This window comes from Pteropus vampyrus, unplaced genomic scaffold (genome assembly GCF_000151845.1).
Source record: "Pteropus vampyrus isolate Shadow unplaced genomic scaffold, Pvam_2.0 Scaffold32, whole genome shotgun sequence".
NCBI lineage: Eukaryota > Metazoa > Chordata > Mammalia > Chiroptera > Pteropodidae > Pteropus > Pteropus vampyrus.
The window spans coordinates 3,825,745-3,842,137 of record NW_011888813.1 but is presented as its reverse complement, the minus strand read 5'-3'; the positions used below and the strand labels follow the sequence as shown (position 1 = coordinate 3,842,137).

Below are 16,393 nucleotides of genomic sequence, written 5' to 3'. Positions count from 1 at the left end.
GTGTTTCTGGCGGTTGTGCTTTAGGGAGCCTTCACTGGGGCCATTTTATGTTAAAAAAGAGGACGAAGGTTGAAAAGCACTTATCTCGGTTCCTTCCGAATCGGTAAAATGGCGAAGGGGAAGCAAAACCCCCATCGTATCTTCGACTAGCAAAAGCACCAAAGCAAACAAAAAAAAAAGCCTACAGTGGTCAAAGTGCCCCTGCTTTCGCCTTGAAATTTGCCTACTTCTTCCCCATTTGTCCCTTTTTGGTTACTTGCGATCACGTAGGTTTGCAAAAAGCAGTCACATAAATAACCTTTTCAGTCACCAACGCAATGTGATCACTAGTCCACCCCACTCTATTATTTTTATTGTGACAATAAAACACGTTTTTGCCCGGTCCCAAAAGCCGCAGAAAAGCCCGCGGCCGCCCGACTCCGTACCGTTGGCGACTCGGGTCGATCCATCATGGCTGCGGCCGCTTACCCTGCTTTTCAGTCCCTGAGCTTGTGGTCCTCCTCCCTTTGGCTGCCCTGTTTATATAGAGCCATTGCCGCTCTCTAATATAGACTCTGCCAGGATGGGAAGGTGCTTTTCAGGCCTACGTCACCACCTCTCCATTTAAACACCAGATCCGGCTTTAAATAGTGAGCGCTGCTGAGAGCGGGGCTGGGAGGTTCGTGCTCCCTAGGCGAGAGGCAGGCGCGTGCCGAGCTCAGTTTATTTCTAGGTCTTTTCCTTATACTGTAATTTCGCACCCAGCCGAGGCTGCTTTCAGAGTCCCTAGTTTTTGTTTTGATGCAGCAGCTGGGATTGCCATCCTTGTTAGGGGGAAATAGAATTGCTGTCCCTTGTTTATATTCTATTAATTTTTGTTTTTAAAGAGAATTTTAGCTCATGTCTAATCGTTCTTGTATTAATAGATGTATGCACTGAGGGAATTTAAAAAAAATGCCTTCTACAAGTATTCATCAAGTATTCAGGAGATAATATTAGAAATATAGCTCCTAGTATTTCATCATGTTTGCTTGTAATGAGTATCAATGACACGAAGCTTTTCAAAGAAATAGATAAGTGCCTAAAGCTTCAGTGTAGGACCTTTTGTCCACAGTACATTTATGGATATGGGAATTGTGAGTAATGAGAGTGAGGAGACTTAGTGGATTTAAAAAAATTATTCTAAGTAGACGATATTTTTATTGTATTGGGTATCGATATGATATGCAATGTAGAAATTCAATTTTCTAATATTGCACCAGGGGACTAACTTTTGAAAGGAACCTTCTAATTAAACATTAGGTAGTGCCACTGTGGCCTTTTATTTTACCAGTTTTTAAGTTTGAAAATAATCTCTATTTTGAAAACCAGGTCAAACCTCCTAAATTGCTTTGTATTTCATAAAAGGCAAAAAACTTCAACTCAAGTTAAGTTTAGCATTTTAAATAATAATTTGGAAATTGCTTATTTCAAAAAGTGCCTGTGTACTCATACTTTTAAAAACATCAGTATTTTGAGGGCTTTTCAATTTATGAATGGTTCTGCTCAATTATTCTTTAGGCGTATGGTTCATGAAGAGTACACATTTTCCTTCAACTCTAGTGCTTATGAATCCATTAGATGGTCAAATTGTGGCTTAATTAAGGCACAAAAGCAAAATCTTAAAATTTGATTCATTAAATAGGGAGTGTCTAAAGAAAACACATATATATCTATGTCTGGATCTCTAAGCATAGGATTTTTGGGGGGGACTGAAAACATTTACTTTGATGAAAACTATATATCTTGAAAAAATACTACCAGTTTAAAGTTATGCTGCTGCTTTATAATGCTTTAAGGAGTAATTACTTTATAAATGTATTTTTGTAATTCAGTAGTTAAAGCACTATAGGTAAGGGGGTGCTCGTAGATATGCTTTCCTTAAATATAGAATCAATGTTAAAATAAGGAGGCCCTGTAGAGATGCACATTTTTACACATGAGTAAGTTGAAGTTCACAGAGACAGATATGGCAAAATAAAAGAGCAAGTTAATGGAACAGCAAAGATGAGAACCCAGATGTATGAATTATTTTTCTGGTTGTAATGAAAAGGAAAAAATAGTTCTTAATATTGTAAGGAGGAACTTATTATTTGTATTTTTGGTAGGCAGGGACACATTTTCTTAGAGGATTCCCCTGCGATAACAGTATTACTGACAGTGATGCTAATGAAACATTTATTTCTTTTTCAGTTTTGCTTCTGAGAGCAAACCTTTGGTTTTATTGGGTAACCAGCAACATTTACCTTAAGCAAGATATGGAACACAAATAATGACAAAGCATTAAAAAAAAGACAGTTAATCTTAACTCTGTGTGGATAGGATTTATAATGAGGCAGCTCCAGTTTTATCACTCTGACATGTAAACTTCCTTTTGTCTAACATATTAAAAATAGGATGTGGGTTGGATAAATTATTTCCCAATTTTTGGTTTTTAAAAAATACAGTAGCCCCACCGCCATCTGTACTTTCAGTTACGTGTGTTCTACTGAGATCTGAAACTATTAAATTGAAAATTCCAGAAATAATTCATAAATTTGAAATCTCCCGCCACTCTGCACTGCAGAGACATGAATAATCCCTTTGTCCAGTATCCATGCTGCATACACTCTTTGCCCGTTATGTCAACTGCGATAGTATCAGTGCTTGTGTTCAAGTGACCCTTATTTTACTTATGCCCCAAAGGGCAAGAGTACTGCTGCTGGCAATTTGGATATGCCAGAAAGAAGCGATAAAGTGCTTCCTTTAAGTGAAAAAGTGAAATTCTCCACTTAATAAGGAAAGAAAAAAGATGGAAAAAAAAAATCGTGTGCCAAGGTTGCTAAGATCTGTGGTAAGAGCAAATCTATGCCTGAAATTGTGGAGGAGGAAAAAGAAATTCCTGCTAGTTTTGTTTGCTGTCATACCTCATCAGACTGTATAAGTTACGGACACTAAGCATGATAAATACTTAGTGAGTATGGAAAAGGCATTAAATTTGTGGGTGGGATATTTTGGAAAATTTTTCAAAAATTAAATGTTTGAGAGAGACACTGAGACCACATTCACATAACTTCTATTACAGTATATTGTAATTATTTTATTATTGTTAACCTCTTACTGTACCTAATTTATAAATTAATCATTTGGGATTAGTACTAATCGGCTTCAGGCATCCACTGGAGGTGGTGGAACGTCAGTAATCCCACAGCAGGGGGGTTGGGGGGAGACTACTGTACATTATACTTTTCAAAGTGTTTTCATATCTATTCTCATTATCCTTTTGGCAACCTTCTAGGAGTCAGCTTCCCCCTACACCCTCAAGTAATACCAACAATAAAAGTAATAATTAAAAACATAAACATCAAAGTTTATGATTCCTTTCATAGCATCAGCTGAGCAGTAGTAGGAGAGAAATCTAAGAAAGATCAGTGTGCCTTGTTCTTCTGGAATTTTTAGGTCTCTTCTTGTAGGTATGTAAATAGTTCAAAGGGATAACAAAGATAACAGACTGGGTAATGAAAACAGAAGTTAGGTTAATTTTTAAAATTCGAATAGTTACTGGGTTCCGATTATATCCAGAGAAATGACTGTAGTACATAAGGTTCCCTAAAGTCTAAGACATTGTGGCAATGTTACGAGATAAAATAGGGATTAAACCATATAAGGAATAATAGGAATCAAACATACTATTCCGTAAAGGTATTATATGATCACATTAGGTGTTTTGACAACAGAAAATCGTAACTGGAAATTGCATGGCCCTTGTATGCATAAGGACCTTGTATATGTGAATTGGTTTAAATAGGCTTAAAACTTCTATTATAATATGCAGTCATCAAATAGTGCAGTCTAAGGCAAATGATGTTTACTAAGATGTAGCTATCTTTCAAGTTATATCTTCTAAAATAAGTTTTAGATAGTTAAAAAAATACTATTGAGTTTGTTTTGAATTTGTAAAAATGTGTTACATATTTTAATATGTGAAAAATGTCATTTTCATCATCTTTTTATTTTTCATTTAAAGCCTAAATTATACAGATCTGTGATTGAAGATGTTATTAATGATGTGAGAGACATCTTTCTGGATGATGGAGTGGATGAACAAGTTCTGATGGAACTAAAAACTGTGAGTCCCCCCCCACCCCGCCCCCACACACACTTTGTTTTAAACATTCTCTTTAGCTATAATGTTTCCATGGGAATAACATTTGACTTTGTTGCGGGAGGCAGTGTAGTCAAGTGAATGGTGCTGGTTTTTTTGTTTTTTGGTTTTTTTGGAGGGTGTTGGTTTTAAATCTCAACTCTACCATCAGCCATTCTTTCTCTAACCTTAGGTAAACTACTTATTTCAGTTTCCTTGTATGTAAGGTGGGAATTAGTAGTACTTGTGGGTTTGTTTTGAGGATTAAATGTAATAGCCATATAAAGTGCTTATCGCAGTGTCTGGCAATAGGATTAGCTGTTATTAATGGATAGTTAACATTCTACATTTACAGTCTAATTACTTGACATACCTATAAGTATTTTTTCTTCCTTTTTTATGGTCTTAATGTACTTATATTCTAAAATGTGTTTATGTTTTAGAGATTGAATAAGTGCTTGGTAAAAAAAATTCATGTTCTTGAGTCTGATACTTTATATGGACCAAATGTGAGGTTTATCTTGTATATTTTTTTTGGGAGCAGATTTTCTGTCTTTTGGATTTCCTTGGATTTTAGCAGAAATATTTAGATATTTTCATGTAGCATTTGTGTTTTCTTGGTGGTGTAGTGACTCATGAAATTATAGTATATTTTTGCCTTATTGTTCAGGGCAGTGGTTCTTAAAGTATGGTCCATGGACCTCTTGGATTTCCTACAGGCTCTTTTAGGTGATCCATGTGGTCGACCAGATGCCCAAGTCTGAATAATTATAGTTTGTTACATTTTCAGTAAAAGTCATGTCCTGTGAAAAAAGTGACCAGTTCGTCTCTCAACTCGAATGCACAAGAGCTTTTCTTGAGAGCTTTGAGAGCTTTGCTTCCTGTTTTGATGCACTGAATAGTAAAAAGGATGTTTACTTAAGGGTTGAGATGAGATCAGAGTTGATATTAAGAAATACAGTTGTTTGGTATTCTATAATGAAATGTATTAACATTTGCAATATCTACATAATTTACCAAGCTCATATTTTCCAAATGACTAATGCACGATATTGTAGAATCCCTTCAAGTGAAAGATAAGTTGATTTTAATCTAAGAGCGTGTTATTGGTATATAGTTTCAGATTCTGCATTGCAACTAACTTTTAAGAAACCATCACTTAAAATACTTTTTCCTTTCCCAACTATTTAGCTGTGGGAAGGCAAATTTTCTTCATATACTTCAACCAGAATGACAGCATGAATGCAGAAGCAAATAGGAGACTCCAGCTATTTTCATTTAAGCCATTTCTCATTAAATTTTATTTGGCACATATGGTTATTTTCATTAAAAATATTTATGTTAACATGTAATGAAAACATTATTTTTAAATGAATTAGTAAATATTTTTTAAAAATCTTAGTTATAATTTCATAAAAGCTCTTTGACATCTTCAGTAATTTTTTGAAAGTGATAAAGGATCCTGAGACCAAAAAGTTTTAAAACTGCTGGCTTAGAAATTGGGTATTGAGCTCCTTTAGAACTGTGTACAAATAAGTTATCACATAAGTTATCACAGTTAATTCTAAGGAACATTTTGTTTTATTTATCCATTCAGTGGAAGTATGGAGGCTGTAATTTAGCAACTTATTATTTATAAACAAATCTCACCTTTATTGTGGTGATCTTAGAATGTTTAGGCATTGGTGAGTAACTTCTGTAGAGTTTTGAGTAAGGACCTGCCCATGTAAGGAAGGAAAAATATGTAGGCTTAAGTGAGATGATATATTTATTTACCTTGACAGAAATGTAATTGTTACTAACACTGAAGAGTAGGGATCGAAAAATACAAGTGAAAGAATGTCAACTCTGAGATGTGAGTTGGAAGAAGAACGATATAAACTGCTCAAACAGCATAAAGTATCTTGGGGAAATGAATAAGAATAGAATAAGCTTATTTTGATTCCTTCATGTAGGTGGAGTGAATATTTTACACACTTACAATGGTTTTTGTTGTGTGAAGGCACAAAACTTTTAGGTGTTAAAAATCAGTCCCAGAGACTTTAATTTACCCTAGGTCAAACTAATGGTCAATCCAGATGGTTTGTTATATACTCTTGCTTTTCACAAAGTCTGGGGAATTGATTTTTCCTACTAGTCCCAGTAGAATCAAGGCATTCTCTCCAAAAATGAATGAACTGTCTTTGAGACCAAATAGCTCCACTTGCATTTTTACTACATTTGACTTTTTAAGTATGCATAAAAGTATACGTAAATATACATAAAAATATACATGTAATACATATTACATGTAAGTAACATTTATGTTTTATAGGTTATACACTGATTTTTTTGTTTAATAGTTAGTTTTTAATGAAAAAAATTGTGCCTAATTCAAATTGGAATCCCTAGCTTCTACCACAGTGCCTGTCATATGTGGTTGGCATTCAGTAAATATTTAATTTAACTGGTTAATAACAAATGTGACTCCAGAATTTAATCAAACAAAGTATTTTAACATGTTGTTTTTTAAATGGGGCATGCTCATCTATACTGGGTTATAACTGGATTAAAAATAAAACTGTTATACTAAAATAAGTTTGTTATTTTAATTCTTTGCACTAAATTTCTTTAGGATCTCAGTAGGATTTCCAGAATGTGCCCTAGTTTTAACATTTTGACAACCAGCACTACTAATAAAACTTTCTATGGTGTTGGAAATATTCTTTATCTGTGCTCTCCAGTATGGTAGACATTATGTGGCTATTTAAGCACCGGAAATATGGTTAGTGGAACTGAAGCGAATTTTTATTATAATTAATTTAAATTGCCATGTATGGCTAGTGGCTACTGTACTGTACTTTGTGGATTAGACATTCTGGTTAATAAAAACATTGATTTTATATTTTATGGTTTATAAAGGACTTTTTCATTAGCCCTAACCCCGTGTACCCCTTTTTTGGCCATTTCACAAACTTAATCAAAAGTTTCCGTATGGCTGTGAAGGATACAATAGTGAATTAGGTTATGAATTAAGATGAGTAATGAGAGTGCATGTAATTTGAAGTTTATCTAGCTAATACAGGAAGGGTTATCTCTTGAAACATGGGCTTACTTTATTGTATGAACTATGAGAAATAGACAAAAACATAAAACAAAGTCTTGATTTTTAGTACATCAGTACTTGAATGTGAATTGTATTTGGATTGGTGAGTGACTATTATACTAGTGGGAATGACAGTCTAGATTTCCCCTTTAAAGTGAATGTTAAAAATTATCCTGATTTCTAGACTGTCAGTCCTACCCATATCCAAATAGCAAGTACTATGGGAGATGAAAAACACAGCCTCTTTTCTCAATGAAACAAAGTGAGAAGAATTGTCTTCTCAATTGGAGACAAATCTGAAACTCAGCTTATCTGCCTCTAGATCAGGTTTCTTAGCCTTGGCACTACTGATATTTTGGATTTTGGATCTGTTAATTCTTTCCTGTAGAGTGTTGTCCTATCTATTGTAGGTTGTTTGCATAACTAGCCTCTGCCCACTAGATGCCAGTAGCACCCTTCAATTCTAACAACCAAAAATGTTTCTAGACATTGCCAAATGTCCCTGTGTGTGTGGCGGGGGGGGCACAAAACCACCCCCAACTGAGAACCACTATTCTAAATTCACCCTAAATATATATAAGTACTTGGACCATAATAATCTATTATTTTGCTTCATTTGCTCTTGGGGAAACCTTTGTCCCAAACAATTTCTAAAGAGTCCAGAAATGCAGTTCTCTTATGTTTTATCCAGGAGCTAGATGTTTTGTGAAATAAGGAGAATCTTTCAGAATTTCTAGAAATTAGAAAGCAGAAACTTGGACCATAGTTGGGATTACGGTGAGGCAAACAAGGTCCTTAGGGTACAAAATTTAAAGGACATTCACTCTTCACTCTCAGGGTGTGGCCCTGACTGCATACACTGGAGTGAGACTGCCTGTGTTATGTCCCAGTTTTGTGTGCTATTAGTTGGTGATGTTGGATAAGTTACCTAGCTTCTTATTCCTTGGGTTCTTTTTCTGCAAAAAGGAGATAATAATGCCATGCCTATCTTACAGGATTGTTTTTTGTGTGTGTGAAAATTGAGTCTGTACATGTAAAGTGTTTACAGAGTGCACTGTAATCTAGTTACTATGATATGCAGATGCACATCTGAATCATTTAGAGAACAGAAAATGAATTTTCTTTGAGTTTGATTTCAGAGACCTGGCAAAAATTGTTCAAGAAACAATACCTACCGTGTTGGGGGAAAAGAATACTATAAAAACGAGAAAAAGAGTTTTTACTATTTTTTAAGCAAAATAACAATTTAGTATTCTTGGTTGTCTGTAGTAGTATTATATGATTACAGTTGCCTAAATGGTATTACAGTGTCTATTTTAAATAGCGAATATTTAACAAATAGAACATTTTGATAAAAAATGAAATTGAAAACATTCAGCTAATTTGAACTTTACATTATTTGAAATTATAAGCTATTTGTATGGTACTATTTTTATATTTTTCACATTACCTAGAAAAGTATTCGGTGCTTAATAAATATAGATTCTCAATGGACTATTCCAATGTCCCTTTCCCTTGCCTCCCCACAAAGCAGTTGAAAATGTGTGGGGGTATGTTTGCTTATCATAATGACTAGTGACCACCTTTGACATTTAGTAGGCTAGAGCCAAGAATGCATTTTCCGTAAACTTCCTGTGATTCTGTCCTATACAATAAAGAATTGTCCTACCCAAAATGTCAGTAGCATCTTCTAGAGAAACTCTATTCTAGAAAACACCAGTTTGTTTTCTCTTACTTTCTTTGAATTAATATTAAATGTCTGGTAAATTCTTGGTGATTTTGTTAGCTCCCGAATAAGACATAGTAATCTCTGTCCTGCAGGGGTTCTTTAATAGAAATGGTAGAGTTAGTGTGAAAAGTAGAACACTTATTTTTAGCAGAAAGAAATATACCTGGGCTTCTGATCAAGATGGCAGAGTAGGTAAATGCGTACTTGCCTCCTCCCATGACTATATCAAAATTATAACTAAACTATAGAACTGTCATTGAGAATCACCTGAGATCTAGGTGACCAGAAGTCTCGTAACTAAGTATATACAGAAGAAACCACATTAAGATTGGTGGGAATGTTGGAGACATGGAACAGGCTGTTCCCACACCCAAGTGTGGCGGTAAAAATTGGGAGGGATATCTTGGATGCAGAAATTTCCCCCTGAAAAGCTAGGGATCCCAGCCCAAGGTTCCAGTGTTGGGAAGAGAAGTCCCCACAGCTTTTGGATGTGAAAACCAGCAGAGATTGTGACTGAGCGAGATGGAGGGTAGCTGGGGTCCTAGGCATTCTTCTTAAGGAGCCCATGCACAGACTTATTCGCTGATGGACTTACTTGCTCTGAGCTGCAGTGCTGGGACAGCAGCTCAGAAGGTGCCAGGGACATGGGGAGGAACTGAATTGTCTGGCTTCAGGGCAGGAGTGGGAGGGGCAGCTTTCTCCCAGACAGAAGTGCTAGCAGAAGCCATCGTTCCTTTGTTTGGCCATCCCACACTCAGCATGGTGATACAGGTGGACATCATGTCTGAATCTCCATCGACCTGGCTAACACCATTCTCCCCACCTTGGTGATTCCCTGAAACCCTGCTCCACCTAATTTATAGGCCCAACTAAGCTGCTTCCACTGGCATACAAACAGCCTGTCTTGGCTTATGTTGTGAACTTTCCTAAAATTTCTCTCAAAGGTTCACAAACTTCAAACAAGCATCATCTGGCCTCAGCATGCCCTGGACCTCTTGCTAAGTCCAGGCGGCTAGAGGCGGCTGACCTCAGTTGACAGTTTAGCCTCTCCCAGGCACCTCCAAGCCAAGCACATGTGGCAAACAACTGTAGATCACTTTGTAGCTCACATTAAGTGGCCCTGGGCAGGACACAGGCAGCTGCTGACTTTGGCCTGCAACAGAGCCCTTCCCAATATCCCAATAGGCCTTAGAACCAATACACCTGGTGGCCCGAATCAGACCATACCAGAGCACCACCCAAACACCTCCACAAACTGCACCCAAAGGGCAGACTCGGCAAGTACCAGAGCTATATACTAAAGCGAATCCTGCTTCATAGGGTCACCTCTGTATAACAGCTTCTCTACTGAGGCCATGCAGTTCCCATAACCAATCAGCCTGAAGGTTAGCCCCTCCCATTGATGTGCCAACAGTAACGAAGGCTCAACTACAACAGGGAGTCACACAATCCACACAGGCACAGCTGGAGCATCTGGCTCAGGTGACCAGGGAGACTGTGCCATTGGATCCCACAGGACACCTACTAAAACTGGGAGACATAGCAGCAGCCCTGCTTAATACATAGAATCAAACACAGGACAGCAGCCAAAATGGGAAGACAAACGTCCTGAATGGAAGACCAGAACAAAGTTCCAGAAAAAGAACTAAACAAAATGGAGACAAGCAATCTATCAGATGCAGGTTATAAGGATCCTCAGTCATCTCAGAAGTTCAGTAAAGAGATAGGAAACACAAAAATGGAGATAGAAGACATAAAAGAACCAGTCAGAAATGAAGACTATAATAACTAAAATACAGAATACATTAAATGGAATCAACAATAGATTAGGTGAAGCAGTAGATAAAATCAGTGATTTGGAAGAGAAGGTAGCAGAAAACACCCAATCAGAACAGCAAGAGAAAATTCAAAAAAATGAGGATAGTTTAAGGGGCTTGTAGTACAACATCAAGTATACCAATGTTTGCATCATAGGGGTACCAGAAAGAGAAGAGTGAGAGCAAGGAATTGATAACCTATTTAGAGAAATAATGACAGAAAACTTCCTTAATCTGGCAAAGGAAATAGACATACAAGCCCAGGAAGCACAGAGTCCCAAATAAGATGAACTCAAAGAGGCCCTCACCAAGACACATAATTAAAATGCCAAAGTTTAAAGATAGAATCTTAAAAGCAACAAGAGAAAAGCAGTTACATACAAGGGAGCTCCTATAAGACTGTCAGCTGATTTCTCCACATAAACTTTACAGGCCAAAAGGAATTGGCATGAAATATTAAATGTGATGAAAAGTGAGGGCCTACAACCAAGATTACCCAGCATAGCTATCACTTAAAATTGAAGGACAGATAAAGAGCTTCTCAAGCAAGAAAAAGCTGAAGTAGTTCATTACCACCAAACCAGTATTACAAGAAATGGTAGAGGGATTTCTTTAAGAGGAAGAAGAAGAAAAAGAAAAACATGAATAATAAAATTGCAATAACTACATATCTATCAATAAGTACTTTAAATGTAAGCGGATTAAATTCTCCAATCAAAAGATAGGGTGGCTGAATGGATAAGAAAACAAGACCCTTACATATGCTGTCTATCAGAGACTTCAGATTGAAAGACACAGACAATGTAAAGGAACGGAAGGTATTTCATTAAAATGGAAACAATAGAAACCAGGGTAGCAATACTAAAACAGGCAAAATAGGCTTTAAAACAAAGGCTATAATGAAAGACAAAGAAGGACCCAGTAATCCCACTTCTGAGTATTTATCTGAATAAACCCAAACTACTACTATGAAAGGACTTGTGCATCCATATGTTCACTGCAGCATTAGCCAAGATACGGAGGCAACCTGGGTGTCTACCAATGGATGAATGAATAAAGAGGTGGTTGTGTGTGTGTGACCTCTTTCATTCTCTTTTATGACTCATATATATGTATGGTGGAATATTACTTAGTCATAAAAGAGAATGAAATCTTGCCATGTGCAACATGGATGTACATAGAGGGTATATTGTGCTGAGTAGAGTAAGTCAGACAAAGACAAATGCCGCATGATTTCACTTACATGTGGAATCTAAAGAACAAAATAAAACAAACTCAGAGCATTTTGATGGTTGCCAGATGGGAGGGGTTTGAGAGGATGGGTGGAAGTACAAATTGGTAGGACAAATTAGTCATGGGGATGTAAAGTACAGCATAGGGAATATAGTCAATGATACTTTAATAACTGTATAGTGCCAGACAGGTACTAGACTACTCAGGGGGATCACTTCATAAATTATGTAAATGTCTAACCACTATGTTGTACTCCTGAAACTAATATAATATTGCATGTTAACTGTAATTGAAAAGTAAAAAATTAATAAAAAGTACCTTACACATATAAAGTTAGATTTAGTGAATATTAAACTTAAAATAATTAAGGTATACAGGCAGTGAAGTATTTCTTTGAGGCCGTGTAACTGACATTTGCACTGTTTTGGGAATTAGGTTCAGATGAGTTATGTATGCTATATTCAGGGAACTGCAAGTAGTTAGGCATCATTAGAAGACAGAGCAAGTTATAGTAGCAGTTGGATAGGTAACCTGTATTCCATTAAGGAGCTTGATTTTTAGAGTGAGAATTTTCTGGATTGATGGTTAAAAATGCAGATTTTTAGACTTGTGTTTCACAGAGTCTGACTTGATAGGGTACAGTCTGACATTTTATTTGATTGCATTTACAAGAAAAATTCGAATTGACTTTTAACTGCCTATTAAAGGGTTGCAGTCTGCAGTTTGAAAGCATTGGTTTAGACTTTAAAGCAATGGTACTTTAGAGTGTATCAGAATAACCTAGACAGGTTCTTAAAACAGATTTCTGGCTTCACCCCCAGAGCTGCTGATTCAGTAGTTCTGGGGTGGTGCCTGAGAATTAGTATGCCTAACAAGTTCTCAGGTGATGCTGATGCTGTTAGCCCCAGAGCTGCGTTGGAGGACCACTTATTTATAGAGAGTAGATTAGAAGGACAAGTTTCCATGAGAATGTAAGCTCTGTGAGGACAAGGATTTTTGTCAAACTTGTTCAGTTCTCAATGCCACTAATAGTGTCTAGCATATAGGAGAAACTATCTTGTGTTTCAGATACTGTGAAACACAAGTCTAAAAATCTGCATTTTTAACCATCAATCCAGAAAATTCTCACTCTAAAAATCAAGCTCCTTAATGGAATACAGGTTACCTATCCAATGTAAAAATCTATACATTCTATAAATAAATTCTAATTATTTATAGAATGTATGGTGATGTGGGGAGCTCAGTGAGCTCATTCATTGCTCTTTGCAGTAGTACTGGTAGGAGGAAAGGACTTGAACCAGGGCCGTAATAGTAGGGAAAGATTGGAACAGTGCTTCGAAAGGGAAATTGACAATAATGGTGGGTTTGGGGTGGATTCTGATTCATATAGGTCATTGACTTGGGACTTTAGGTGAGTAGCGGTATCCAGCAGTTAGCAGTACATAACACATATCCATTTAATATTTGCTATTACTGTGGAAACTTCATTGAAATTATAGGTCATATTGCAGTGGGTCGACCAGTTGGTGGTAATAAAACTGAAACATTAAATTTAGAAAATTTTGGCTTAAAAACTATTACTTAAACCATTAATAAAACAGTTTTTCACTTTGATTTTTGGCTCACAAGAAGCTAGGTTTTATTTTGTTTTGGAACAGGGAAAAGAGTGATGACAAACTGGGAGGGCTACTACATGCTACATTAGTCAGAATGGGTTTTATTGAACACATAAATGTCTTTTTGGTACTGTGTGCTATGCTAGGTGCCCACTTTACAGAAATGAATGAGGCACAACTTGGGATCTCATAAAGTAGTCCTTTGTTACGCTAGGAGGAACCCTTGCTGTTTTTAGTCTGGAATTTATAAGATTTAGATTAATTGAAAGTGAGTTTAGTAGTATAATCTAATCCATTTTGTTCCCTTTTCACATGAGAAAAATGACAAAGACAAATGATTTGTCTACAAAGCCGTTTAGTGGTCAAACTCACTAATTGGTTTCTGATTTCTGGTATGATTCTCCATTACACAATTAATATCACCACCACCATAATTATATAACTAACATTTATTGATCACTGACTTTATGCTAGACAGTGATAAATGTTTTACATAGGTATCTTGTTTAGTCCTCACAACAGCCTACGAGATAGATGTTGTTATTTTATCTGTAAGTGTAGTCATCAGGCAAGGCTAAATACTGAGTCTGTGATGCTAGGGGAATGGTGGTTCTGGGAAATTGATCTTTAGTTTACTTTTTTATTAAGTTTTTAGAGATGTACTGGAATTGTTATTAACATGTAGCTACAAATCTAGAATTTCTAGAACAGTTGGAAGTAGGAGATTATAAAAATTCCTATAAGTATGACAAAAGGAGCTTCTTGAAAGATCTGATAGATCTTTCTCAGGTGATAGATATTGCCTGAGGTGATTTGATAAAGATCTGATAGATATTGCCTCAGGTGATTTAGGCAATATCCTCAGATTAAATCCCAGGGGAGACAATAAATACGTATAGATCTTTGTGTGCAAAATAACGGAATTGTTTCATTTACATATTGAAAGAGCAGTTTGTGACTTTCTCGGGCAATTTTTTATAAGGGTTGAGCTTCTCCTGGTAAAGAAATGTGTTAGAGAGAAGGATGGAATAGTTGTTAATATTTTCTTTTGCCTACTTTTTTTTTCCATGTCACAGAAAATGTCTTAGGGTGAGATGAGGAAATAGAAGTGGCTAAGCAGAAACAGATTGTCAATCCTGCCTTAATGGATGAGGGAAGGGAATTTCAAGAAGTGGAAGGTTGAGATTACCTCTATAAAAGTATTAGGTATTTTTGTTTCTTTTTTCTTTTGTAGAATTGGATGGATTGAAAGTTGAGCTTTTCTAACTTGAGGATTGCCTCTAAGTTTCTTGTTGAGAGCAAGAAAAGATAAATTTATGTTTTGTATGTTATTTAAAAGTTGGGAAACATTGTATTAAGGAACATTTCCATAAAAATAATAATAGATTTGATATTAAAAAGAATTACCTTTGATTACAAAACTTTGCTTATATGAAACTGTGTGGTAACTAAGGAATTGCCATAAGAAATTTTATTGAAGATAAAAAAGAAACAAAAAAATTTTCAGTATTCTAAGGTAGCAAAAATGAGGTTTGATACTTTAAAAACTAGTTTTTATTATTGTATACCCTTGGGTAAGATTTAGAGATTGATTTTGTGGTTGTATCAGTTTTTAAAATGGATTTTATAAACAGTAATAAATATGTTTTTGTCCATATGTCAGGAGTTATTGTCCCTGACTTTCACTTAGAAATTTTTAACTTTCTTTGCCTTAGTTATGGGAGAATAAACTAATGCAGTCTAGGGCAGTAGATGGATTTCATTCAGAAGAGCAGCAGCTTTTATTGCAAGTTCAGCAGCATCCAACTCAGCAGCAGCAGCATCACCACCACCACCACCATCAGCAAGCTCAACCGCAGCAGACAGTACCTCAGCAAGCACAGACCCAGCAGGTTCTTATTCCTGCGTCACAGCAAGGTAAGAGTGGATATGTTTTTTTGCTTACAACTTGGAAATGAAATTTGTCATTGTCAAAAAAAGATATACTCTGGGTTTCTCCTTTCTTACGGTTGAAGAGGGTATATATGTGTGTGTGTTTACATATAAATTTGTGTAAAATGGGGATCCAATTTGTATAGTAATGATAAACAAGTAATTCACTAATTGAAAGCCTAAGATTATATTCAAATAAGTTTACTGATACTTTCTTCTGAGAAGGCTACGTAATAGTGAATTTCCTGAAATAAGTTTGATCTATAAAGGTTTATTGACTAAGGGTTTCATTTTATATGGTAAAATCATCTGCATTCTTTAAGAAACTGATTTCTTCTTTCAAAGACATATTTGAGTTTAGTAACTATGACAATATAAAATTTCAATTTCTTAGTAATTTGTATAAGTCTAAATTGAATTAAATTTCTTTTAAGTGAAGAGTGGCTATATACCATATCTTAATTTATGTTACTTGGTTTAAAGATAAGAAAAAACAAGTATTTAAAGACTGTGTCCAGATTGCTTTGTATTATGCAAGTCATTTCATGGCTTTTTGTTTCATTGAAGCCTTACAAAGGCCTTGTGAAATAGCTTTTAACATTTCACAGCTGAGGAATATCTGGGTCCTGAAAAGGCTAAGAAGCTTGAGTCTTTCCATATAGTAAGAGTTTTCTATTATAACAAACATCTACAGTAATCTTCCCCTAGTTTGGTCTTAACTTTCTGCAGTTTCAGTTACCTATGGTCAGCCGCGGTCTGAAAATACTAAATGGAAAATTGCAGAAATAAATAGTTCATAAGTTTTAAGTTATTTGTCGATCTGAGTAGTGTGATGAAATC

At 35.8% G+C, this 16,393-nt stretch overlaps 1 protein-coding gene and 1 long non-coding RNA gene across 3 annotated transcripts in view; one reads left to right on the top strand and one right to left on the bottom strand.

Annotated features, from left to right (window-relative positions):
- Window positions 1–970, bottom strand: part of LOC111737889 — a 91,448-nt gene extending 90,478 nt beyond the window's left edge. For both annotated transcript variants that reach the window (XR_002779610.1, XR_002779611.1), the window contains exon 1: window positions 426–970. This is a non-coding gene — a long non-coding RNA (uncharacterized LOC111737889). The remainder of the gene's footprint in view (window positions 1–425) is intronic.
- The window catches only part of GTF2A1 (general transcription factor IIA subunit 1), a 45,170-nt gene that overhangs the window by 1,010 nt on the left and 27,767 nt on the right, over window positions 1–16,393 (top strand). The window contains exons 2-3 of the mRNA XM_011357107.2: window positions 4,025–4,126; window positions 15,337–15,538. Coding sequence (XP_011355409.1) covers window positions 4,025–4,126; window positions 15,337–15,538 — 304 coding nt within the window. The remainder of the gene's footprint in view (window positions 1–4,024; window positions 4,127–15,336; window positions 15,539–16,393) is intronic.